Source organism: Teleopsis dalmanni, chromosome 2 (assembly GCF_002237135.1).
Source record: "Teleopsis dalmanni isolate 2A chromosome 2, ASM223713v2, whole genome shotgun sequence".
NCBI lineage: Eukaryota > Metazoa > Arthropoda > Insecta > Diptera > Diopsidae > Teleopsis > Teleopsis dalmanni.
This window is the reverse complement of record NC_051847.1, coordinates 31512632-31524716: the sequence shown is the minus strand read 5'-3', so window position 1 is coordinate 31524716 and position 12085 is coordinate 31512632. Positions and strand designations below refer to the sequence as shown.

The 12085-nt window shown below is 30.6% G+C and overlaps 2 protein-coding genes across 2 annotated transcripts; both read left to right on the top strand.

Moving 5' to 3' along the window:
* The first annotated feature begins 2671 nt into the window (after nucleotides 1-2671).
* On the top strand, nucleotides 2672-4372 carry LOC119674260. The gene has a single exon (XM_038085392.1). It carries the CDS (start codon nucleotides 2672-2674, stop codon nucleotides 4370-4372), a length of 1701 nt encoding a protein of 566 aa, XP_037941320.1.
* A 2728-nt stretch (nucleotides 4373-7100) lies between these two features.
* Nucleotides 7101-8814, top strand: LOC119681710. The gene is made up of 3 exons (XM_038094974.1): nucleotides 7101-7190; nucleotides 7252-8203; nucleotides 8278-8814. The coding sequence occupies exons 1-3, from the start codon at nucleotides 7182-7184 to the stop codon at nucleotides 8811-8813; spliced, it is 1497 nt and encodes a 498-aa protein (XP_037950902.1). The 5' UTR covers nucleotides 7101-7181; the 3' UTR covers nucleotide 8814.
* Nucleotides 8815-12085: the final 3271 nt, after the last annotated feature.

Sequence of the window (12085 nt, the reverse complement as noted above, 5' to 3'; positions counted from 1 at the left end):
GGAAAACTTCCACTCCAGTAAACAAATTTCAGATAGGATTCCTTAGTTTAATATATCTTTGCCAACCGCAACTTTTCTTTAATTTCTACTAATCCTTACTGTTAGAGCTAACGCTATTTTCTGCACCAACATGTATAGCAGACAAAATACTTCTAGGGCTGATGTTTCTTTTCTTAGCCTTTAAAGCACTATTTTTCTTGCGAATAATATTTTCCCGAAAAGAACAGTAAGTATCATCAAAACAAAGATATTATATATTAACTAAAAATATAACTATTTTCTGCGAGTACAAATAGGGAAACAATAACATTTAGATGTTTTATTTTAATAAGAAGCCATTAACTCTAGAGGTGAAGCAATACTATAAATATACACACATATCTTTAAATCTATTGAGACTATAAGTAGGTCCCACTAGGTCTAAGTTGTAGCTTTACGATTTTACACAAAATAAACAGTAAGTAAAAGCAAAGCTTTAATAAGTGAAAGTTAAGGAAATAAGTTCAAATAGGTTTAAGTAGTAATTTATTAGATTAATCTGTCCTGATGACAAAACTTATTATCCTATCCTAGAATTAGAAAGTTAGCTTCATTGCTATTTGATGATATCATTCAAACTCCGGGTAGTCGTTAATCAGACCTGAAATATTGCAGAACCTATTTACAATGTCTAATTGTAATCATTTGTATGTAGTTGGATTGTCTTCTAAAGTACCAAATCAAAAAAATTTGAATAACAAGAGTTAATTCTCCACATATGTTTAATTATAAGTAATTATCTTGTAATTAATTTGTAAAGACTATAGAATGCTTTTTAAATACTATGTTACAAAAATGTTCCAAAAGGAAAATGTTATTAAATATGAGTACATGACAAAGTATTAAATTATCATTTACCGCATTAATTTATAATATGTTTGTATAACAATAACAGGTATATAAACCATATAAATCTGATTAGCACCACTTCAATGAACACCATTCTGCACAGTAAGAGATAGAATTGCATTCATTAGCGCATAGGCTATTAAATGCTTAACCCTTGCAGAAAACCCCACCTTTTTGTCCGAAATGGTTTCACTAATAAACCAGTTATAAGCCATTATAGTTAGGACAATACTAACAAGAATCTATTGAAATATGATAATTTAGGAAAATTGGTAATAAATGGGAATTAAATCCCATTTGAATAAATCTTTATTTTAACAATTGATTGAAATAAGTTTCTAAATCAGATAAGAAAATAAGCATTAATTGTATTAATACTAACTTATGATATTAACAAAAGACGTAGTATTCGTTTGATCAGACGAAAAATCATCATTGGCAATAAGTGTTATTATGGGCACAGTAGGCAATTGGGATGTAGGCAGTTATTGTCTCTCTCGACAAACAAAATTTATGCTCTATAGGTCACTCATCCTCTCTGTGCTTCTGTATGGCGCAGAAGCATAGATGTTATCACAGAATGATGAAGCAACACTGGGAGTTTTCGATAGAAAAGTTCTTCGTAAGATCTTTAGTCCTCTACGAGTTTTCGACGACTACTACATGCGAATGATTCACGAGCTGTACGAACTTTAAAGCGACATTGATATAATTCAGGAAATTAACATCTAGCGACTTCTCTGGCTTGGTCATATCGTGAGATTGGCTGAAGATGCTCCAGCGAAAAAAGAATTTGAAGCAGTAGTTGAAAATAGAAGGCATAGAGATACTAACCGGACTTGATGTACAAGACTCAAGAAATCGCGCACGTAGCAGAGGCGCCTGGAGAGACATGCTGCGTCAGGCTCATATCTGGTAACGGGTTGTTTTGGCCAAAATAGTAAGTAATAAGTAAAATATTCGTCTAGAGAAAGCAGTCTCAATAACTTTTCACAGTTTTAGAGTATAACCAAAGACAAAATAATTATAAAGATTATTCATTTAAAATAATAAATTAGCGCTAAAAATTGACTGAATATTAACGAATTTAAGAAGATCTATTATGGATATTATTAATTTTATTAACAGATCTGACATTAACAGGTCGTGGGATATTTCGGTCAAAACATAAGATTAAACTTTTTCATTACAGAAAAGCATCTCGTCACTCTCTTTTACTCTTATGCATGATATCTAAATCATACACTAAATTTTGCATTGGATCAAATGTTTTGAATTGATTTATTTTTATAGTTATTTCGGTCTTTGATAAAACTAATTAGTTAAGAAACAATTAATTTAAACTACATATACATAATATAAATACATAATATATTCATCACAAAAACTAAAAAAATATTATCCTCTATAAAAAATTAAGTTCGAAAGTTCAACTTTAAGGTAAAAATGATATTTTGTTTAGTTTAAAATACGTTTACACTATCGTAATTAACTTGACCAAATTTCAACATAAAATTTAATTATGATATTAAAGATATTTGTTCCCCAGATATTTAAAACAAATAATAATAATATTTGTTTATAATAACTTCATAGGGTTAAGAAACCATAGGTTGCGATAATGTTTCGGTATCTATATCTACTGTAATCTTAATGGATTATGATGTAATTGTAAGTTGTATTTCGTTTGTTCGACACGTAATTTCACTGTTTCTGCTTTTAATATAAAAGCAGAGCTAAAGCCACATATGCGTCAGAAACAAACTCAACGTCCACAAAGGACATGCCGCGTGCTCTTACACTCGCTCTCATTGCATGCTATGGGATACTTCACATTAATCCACAGCCGACCAGCAAATTTATTGATGTTCTAAGTGTCGCCATTCATGCCGAAACGAATATTATCTACACGAACCTGGACCTTATTAATGCGCAAGAGGAAATTATCGGAAACACTAGTTTACCTAAAATTATTATTACAAATGAAACTACTTTGGTATGGAGTAAAGTTCTTCACTCCAAAATACTTACGATTGTCCTTTTAGGCAATAACACACTTAGTTCCGAAGTAAAATCTACACTGAAACTCACACTTAATCGTTTCTATCACACGGATTTGCTCTTCATTACAACTGCTGTCTTGGATTTCTCAGATAACCTCTGGAACGATTTATTCGTTTGGTGTTGGAAAACAGGTTTCTTCAATGTACTTTTAACTGACGTCGATAACTCTATACTTCTTAGTCTTATTCCAATTCCTGTCTTAAGTTATAAGAAATCTACATTGGAAGAATATTTGGAACAACGAAATAATTGGTTAGATTTGCAAGGATATCCCATTCAAGCAGTTGTCGGTAATCGCAACCCACGTGTCCATGTGCACATCGATAATAATGGAAAAATATCCTTAAGTGGTATGGTGGCAGATTATGTGAAATTATTTACAAAGCATTACAATGCCACACTCCAAGTAATATACAATCTCAATTACACACTTTTACAATGCTTTAATTATCTGAATACTGGAAAAGCTGAAATTTGTATCGATATTTTTACACAAATAAATAATCAAATCATAAGTAAGCCATATCACACAGAACATGGACACATAATGGTACCGTATGCGCGTCCAGTCATGAAATACAAAATGTTTCTGTTACCCTTCACTTTTACCGTTTGGTTGATGCTTTTGATAAGTATTCTGTACATGACATGTATGATGTCTCTTATTTATAGAGCACAATCCAAGCAATGGAACTTCAGTAGTTTTCTGTTAATCACCATTAGCAGCTTTCTTTCATTGGACTTTAGTCTAAAGTTATTACGGGGAAAGTCTATTATCGTAATCTTCTTCATATTACTGATTACTGGTGGAATTATATCAATATATTATTTGGCGAACCTCTCCAGCTTATTGAATACACCTGTCTTCGATCGTCAAATTGAAACAATTGAAGATATGAAGGCAATAAATCTATCGATTTGGAGTGATAGTCAAAGCAGAGTCGTTTTCGATAAATTCAATACATCTGATACAGTGAAAGAAATATTAATCTATGTGAATGCATCTGACTTGATGTTACATCGTAATCGTTTAGATCCACGGCATAATTATATTTGCTTCACTGATGGTTGTGAGATTTTACTGTATCAACAAAAATTTCTTCTACGTCCCAAAATGAAATTACTCGATAAGCCAATTATCACGGTCTGGTCTGGCCTTCCAATTGCAAGCAATTGGCCACTGGAACATATGTTTAATATTTTCTTATTACGTATGTTTGAACTTGGATTCTATAAACATTTTCTTACGGAAACAAAGGAAACTGCTATACGTTATGGTGGATTAAAGTTCTTCGAAACCGAATACTATTCTGTGGAACCAATGGGTATTGAATATTTTCAAATGCCTGCTATTCTTCTATTTACTGGATACGTTTTGGCTATAATAAGTTTCTTATTAGAAAAATTTTGTTGCCGTTAGTGCATTATTTACCATAAGTGGTAAAAAAACAAATTATAGTTCAGTGAAATATTTTAAAAAAGAAATAAAATTAACATCAAAAATTTATAATATTAATTTTTTGTAATTTAATAACAAAATCTATTAAAATAGGTTATAATGTTATAAGAAGCACCTAGCCAGTTTACACAAAAGTATAGAATATAATAGTTATGGAACAGACAATTCTAAAACTTCAATTGCTGAAATCAAAAATTCAATATTCTTAAACATCTACCATTGTAAACAAACTTTATTGTCTTATAAATTCTTGCCTCAGAAAAGAATATATTTCGTCTCATTTTATTCAATTTCAATTCCAAAAATATATTATATAAAACCTATATTTAGACGGCATGTGAAACATAAGGAAATATTAAACTGAAAGATATTATATTCATTTGATGGAAGCAGCACATTTAATATTGAAAATATCAGACGTTTAAAAAAATCATAGCGGGATATCCTACTTTATATAAATTTAATAGTTAATTGCCCTTTCGGTTGCCAGAGATAGCCTTATAAAAACCACTGTTTCCTGCGTATTATAAAAATTGAATTTTCACTTTATTCAAACATGAGTCAGGTGAGTACTCATTACGAATGAAATCTCTAATACCTATTTAGAATACATTAGAATGATTATCCCAAAACGCTAAATGAGCGAATAAAGAAAACATTGCGAAGGTCGTGTTATGGCACCTATTAAAACAGCCGAAACGCCACTCAAAACTATATATCAACAACGTGAAGATCCGTTTTTGCTGCGTTATGAAAAATTACAGCTGAGGTACCGGTTTTCAAAAAGGCGCCTCTTGATAAGAACAGGCGCTGGAACTTCCGCAAGACACAAGTTTCGCTGGCTCTGCGATATTTGAGTCGTAGAGAAGTAACTAATATTTTCCAAATACTATTTCCTACTAAAAGTTTTTAATATAAAAGCTGAAAGGTGGTGTGTTAGAGTGGCTAGAACCCTTGCAAAACATGCCACAACTCTTATTGAAATGCCGGAAACTTCGATGGAAGAGGAAGTAATTATTCAAACGTCTTTCTTAAAATTTTTCTCTTTTCGCATTCATTTTTGATATGGATCATTGTGCCTTCAGTTGATCTACTCCTTGCGCTATACAGCATATATTTATATATGTGAGTTATGCGCATACAAACCTCTCTTGCAAATTGATTCATAGATTTTGCTTGGTGTTATTTGCGTTTATGTCCATGCTTTTATTCGAAATAATACTGATGTTTTCATAAATCACCTATTTAAACAAAGTCTAAAAAATAGTCTAATATATCAAAAACATCACGTATCTTACCAGCAGCGCTCCAGCGGTCTGATTTTTTTGGTGCAATACTAAATCTTTTTTGTGTACCTGAGCACAACTATGTTTCCTTGATTCGAAGTAACAGTTATTTACATTTCATTTCGTTCCTAACAGTGTTGTAAAAAGGTTCATTTTGAACAGATATGTAATTAACATTTGTTTTGTGGTCATCAAAGGTTTATAAGACATTTATGAATTCGGTGGAAAATTATTAGAAGTTCTTTGATGAACTGTTCAATAGCACAGATTTTGCTTAATATAACAAATATTCCAATTATATTTTCAAATTTGATTACTTTTACATTTTACTAAAATGTGATAAATTAAGACAATAAATATTCCTATTTATAATTAATTTACCTTAATATATTCTTTCAATAGGCGTTTTCTTTTATAAGCATATCACAAAAGAACAAATCGCATGGTTGCCAACACAAAAAAAACTTGTCTATTGTGAACGACTTTTGGAAGTAACTACGAAACTTTCAGTTAACTGTCAACGAATGATTTCGTTAATTATTCGCATTTCGTGTCGTCATTGTTCGTAACAAATACGTTATTTTTTTTATTTACTATTTTACTGTTAAAAGGCATGAGAAATTATATTTTATTTAGAATCATGTAAAAAAAATATTCTCACCAATTATTGCAAAGAATTTTTATTCATGATCGAAATTTTAACTTTAAATTTTTCGCAAATATAAGCCTAACAAAACTCCATTTTATCCAGAGTTGCCAGCGAAAGTAGTACTTATTACATGTGTACTTTTGCAACATGCTTACAAAAGAAAAGGCCTAATGTTGTTCTTATGGCATTGCAGGTTTCAATAATTATATTACTTAAACTATGTGAAGATATCACAGTCAAGAACTTCAAGTCCTGAAAAGTTCTCCCGAAGCCAAAAATCGCAAAGGTGCGGATAATCTCTCATGGGGTCAAATAGCATTTCTCATAAATATGTCTTGTTTTATAATGAAAGGTTGCACCATAGAAAGCAGTTCAATATAATTGTTAATTTCCGTTCTTAAAAAATTTACAAGTAGCTTTTAATTCGTTCCGAAGCTTGACACGGTAACATGCATCTATAGGATATATACAGACCATTTGAACTATGTGAAAAAATATTTTCACTATTGTGAACTATTTTCAATTAAGAAACTTTTGTGCTCAAATTTGAATTGCAACTCCGAAACAAATCAATTCCGGGCTTTCAAAAATTGTACACGAAGCACTACATATACAATTCATAATAAATTGTATTTTAATTTATAAGTTAGAATGGAACAGCTATACATACGCCATATTCTTAAATGTCATTTGTGACAATTTTTACAAATGCACTGTAGTTGGTTTTGTTAAAACCATTCGATTATAAAATAGTTCCTGTAAAGTTGCCTTCATAATACGTTTTTTTTAACAAAGTTTTGCAGACGTTTATATATCAATTGGTTATATATTAAAAATGGCAAAGGTATATATATACCCTGAACATAGTATAGAGCATATGTGTATATAAAAACTTCTTTCTACAGTTTTTGAAATTGGTAACCTCTCCTAATTTTAATGAGGAATTGATATTAGGTGCCTTCAGACAATATTATGAGGATCCAGTAGCTGTGCATTTGGTCAAAAAAGATAATAAAGAAGCCCTATACCTAATAGAATTTCAAAATCAAAGAGAGGCTCAGCGAGTACTAAATAAACTTAATAGACGTGTTATAAGAGGTGTACTTCCTGCGCATTATTTTACGTTTCTGAAAATGGAAGTGGAAGACACACAACCACCGGTTAATGGGACTAATGTTTTGCAACAGCCCAAATTCAAGAGTATCGGTTTATTTGAAGAGGAATGTTTTGAAATATATGCAAGATTTTCTCATTCAATTACACAACCAGAATTGCATTCAGTTTTCGCTAAAAAATTTAATAGCATTAAGTCTGTTCGAATTGTTATAGATCGGTGTGGAGTAAGCAAAGGCTACGGATTTATAACTTTCAGTTCCAAAGTGGAATATCAGGCAGCACTAAATATAACAGATGGAGAAATGCAAATACGTAATGCTCCCATATGCATACGTAATGCTTTCCCTAAAAGCGGCAAACCTTATAAAAACAGGACCATCAAAACAAATGTCAGAAAATTGAGTCCAAAAAGAACAGATAAAAAAAGAAGCACTAACGTGGTGAATGATAAGTCAGACAGAGATAAAAATTTAGAAAACTATCTAGGATATGGGTCCGCTAAAGATAAGGGTTGTCAATCGAAGAAGAAAAGTTACAAAATTATGAGAGAAGGTTTCAGAAAGGAAATTAAGATTTGGTATGAACAACCCACCACACAAGTGAAAAAATCTGCTTCTATCAAAACGTTCATTGACGATTGCTTTGAGAATTCTGAAAATAATGATCAGCTTAAACAAACTACAGATCCTCTGAAAGTGAAAAAAGGAGGATTAAGCGATAAAAAGTTGGAGACAGATTTTGGTAAGCGCAATAAAAAATTGGGTGTGCTACAATATATCTAAAATGAAGAATTATTAAATACTCAAATATTACAGGTGAAGCAGGTAAGGGAAGCGAAATGTGTAACAACTTTGAAACCTGTATTAACACCAAGAGTACTCAAACTGTGAAATTCGGTGACATTGATCGCTTATACAGAGATAATCCTTTGGATGATGAGTCCAATAAATTGTCGTTTTGTCATCTTTGTTCAGATATGCTATCTTTGAATAGAGATGTAACATCAAAAAAGTCGTTGATGGAAATATCTCCAGATAATAAGATGGTACTATATAAAACTGTGAATGATGCACAAACTGGATTTATTGAGCGCATTCAACATTACAGTGGCGATAGGACTGAAGAGAAGCTAACTTTAACTGATGTTTCAAATCAGAATGAATTTGAGCCAAAAAGTAATGTAATGAACGATAATATTTTCGATTCAAACACTTTGGATTTAGTTAGCAATGGACGTAAAGTTGAATTAGACGGAGAAATCGGGATTGATCATTTATTATTCATTTACTTAATAGATATGGCTTTGCTATTGTTACTTTTAATTGCATCAGCGTTGTCTACAATTTGTTAATAGTTTTCCAATTAAAAAACAAAGAATTTAATATTATTTTTGTTAACTATTAATTGCTTTCTTAAATATTGAATTTGTCTCAGTCTCAGAATCTAGAGACTCAGGAAGCTGTATATCTCCATCTGCAATTATAAATGTCTATGGTATATTCCTATTCATGTATCGTAATTTAAAGTTGCAACTTGTATAACTCGAACCACGAAACCTGTTTGGAGTGATCAGATAAAAAAAAATTATTGAACATCTTATAAATGCTTTCCCTCTATACGTATAATAAGTACGATTATGTTGTTATCAGATCAATAAAATCCAAGAATTGTTTGCACTATCTGCTTCTAAAACTTTTGTAGGTCCACACCTTGTTTCATATGGAGACCGATATTACAAAAGTCCTTTGTATTTAGTTTTTTATTGTTGGAACTAAATGAAATCAGTTATATAGACTAGTAGTTTTGATATAAAAATAAAATATATGGCTTTTTTGTCAATCGTATTTAATACCATCTAATTAATAATTATAAAAATTATTATTATTATAATTAATATAATTAATAATTATATATATTTATTAATAATTATAACTAATTATTATTATTATAATTAATATAATTAATAATTATAAATAAATATTATAATAATTATAATATTATTAAAATCCTTATTATAATAATAAATAATTATTATAATTATATAAATAATAAACAAAATATGTAATTATTATTATAAATAATTCGAAACAATAATAATTAATAATTATAAATAATTATAAATTATAATATATAAAAATAAAAACTATGCAAAAAAAATTTGTATAATTATATTTGGCGTGACATATCTATAGTTCTCGTAGAGAGTATGTTGCAATCACTTATAACAAGCATTGCGCATTTCTCTCTTGTAAAATATTAAAAAAACTGTAACAGATTCATTGATTTCTAAACTGATAGCTATCTTAATTGACATCAGATTTAATATAAACAGTTTTGACAGCTGATTTGGTGAGAATGTCACGTATTTCACCACGAGTTGTACTAGCTTTACTAAGCTAGATAATACTAAACACATAGATATAGAGCACTTTTGGGCTTTGTCATAATTATAACAATAAAGAATTTCGAAGTATTGTAAGATGTGCAGTTCCTTTTGCGTTCGGATAATGAATGAGTTTCATTAATTATTTAAAATATAATAATATTATGTATTTGTAATTTTCGTAACTCGTAACTTAACTGCTTCGACTTTTCATATAAAAACGGAACAAAAATCACTTAAGCGTCAGAAGTAAACAGAACCTTCACAAAGGACATGTTGCGTTTCATTGTATTCGCTCTCATTGCATGCTTTGGGATACTTCACGTGTATTCACAACCTGCCAGTAAGTTCATTGAAGTTCTGAACGCCGCCATTGACGCTGAAACGAATATTATTTATACGAACGAGAACCGTGGTAATTGGCAGGAGGAAATAATCAGAAATATAAGTTCACCTAAAATTATTATTACAAATGAAACTACTGTGGAATGGAGAAAGAAGTTTCACTCCAAAATACTAACGATAGTATTTTTAGATAATAATGCACTCAGTTCTAAAGTAAAATCTTCACTAAAACTCACACTTAATCGTTTGTATCACACGGATTTGCTCTTCATTACAACTGCTGAACTGGATATCTCAGATGACCTTTGGAACGATTTATTCGCTTGGTGCTGGAAAACAGGTTTCTACAATGTACTGCTGACTGATATTGATAACTCTATACTTTTTAGTCTTATTCCAATTCCTGTATTAAGATATAAGAAATCTACATTGGAAGAATATATAGAACATCGAAATAATTGGTTGAATTTGCAAGGATATCCCATTCAAGCACTAGTTGGTGATCACAGCCCACGTGTTTACGTTTATGTCAATAGTAAGGGAGAGTTAATCTTACACGGTCTGATGGCGGAATATGTAAAACTATTTACAAAACATTTCAATGCCACACTTCAAGTGAAATTCGTTCTCAATTACACACGTTACCATTGTTATAGTTACTTGGACGCTGGAAAAGTTGAAATTTGTCTTGATGCTTCTACACAAATAAAATCACGTGTTATAAGTACGCCTCTTTCTATAGAACATGGATACATAATGGTACCATATGCGAGTCCAGTCATGAAATACAAGATGTTTTTGTTACCTTTCAGCTTAACCGTTTGGTTGATGCTTTTAATAAGTATTCTCTACATAACATTCATGATGTCTCTCATTTTTAGAGCACAATCCAAACGTTGGAATATCAGTAAATTTCTGCTAATCACCATAAGCAGTATAATCTCTTTGAACTTTAGTCTAAAGTCGTTGAAGGGAAAGTCCATTTATATAATTTTTTTTATACTGCTTGCTACTGGTGGTATTATATCAAGATATTATTTGGCACACCTCTCCAGTATAATGAATACAAACGTCTTCGAACATCAAATCGAAACACTTGATGATCTTGGAAGAAGGAACTTATCACTTTGGTTTCCACATGAAGAAAGTGTTGTTTTCAATTCATTAAATATTTCTGAATCGGTGAAGAAAATATTAGTTTATGTGAATACCTCTTCGTTTAAAATAAATCGCAATGCTTTAGATCCGCGACAAGCCTATATCTGCTTTGCCGATGCATGTGAAATTTTGCTATATCAACAGAAATTTCTCTTACGTCCCAAAATGAAATTACTCGATGCACCCATTTTCGAAGTATGGGGTAGTTTTCCTATTTCTAACAATTGGCCACTGGAGAACATGTTTAATATTTACTTATTGCGTATGGTTGAGCTTGGATTCTATAAACATTTTCTTGCCAAAACAAAGGAAACTGCTATACGCTATGGTCATTTGAAGTTCTTCAAAACTGAATACCGTTATGTGGAACCGATGAGTATTGAATATTTTCAAATGCCCGCTATTCTCCTATGTACTGGATATATATTGTCTATAATAAGTTTCTTACTTGAGAAATACTGTTATCGTTAGTGATATTAATGAAGTTTGTTTTTAAATCACAATATTTTTCAATATATTTGTTGCATTAATAATTTGCTTACTCACATTTCTTTATAAAATTAAAAATAATATATATTTTTATTCCACAGTTTTGTAGTTTTAATTTAGTTTTATGTAGTCTTCATGTATCAATGAGGTTATATAAATAGGTTCAAATATAAATAGGCTTTCCAGTTATATTGGAAACAGCATGTTTCATCATTAGTTATAACAACTTAGAAACCTGATAGATTCCT

Excerpts from the sequence above, each read along its gene's own strand:
- LOC119674260 (XM_038085392.1), top strand. The coding sequence starts at position 2,672 with ATGCCGCGTGCTCTTACACTCGCTCTCATTGCATGCTATGGGATACTT.
- LOC119681710 (XM_038094974.1), top strand. Across the intron at positions 8,204-8,277 it reads AAAGTTGGAGACAGATTTTG|GTGAAGCAGGTAAGGGAAGC; the intron begins GTAAGCGCAATA and ends CAAATATTACAG.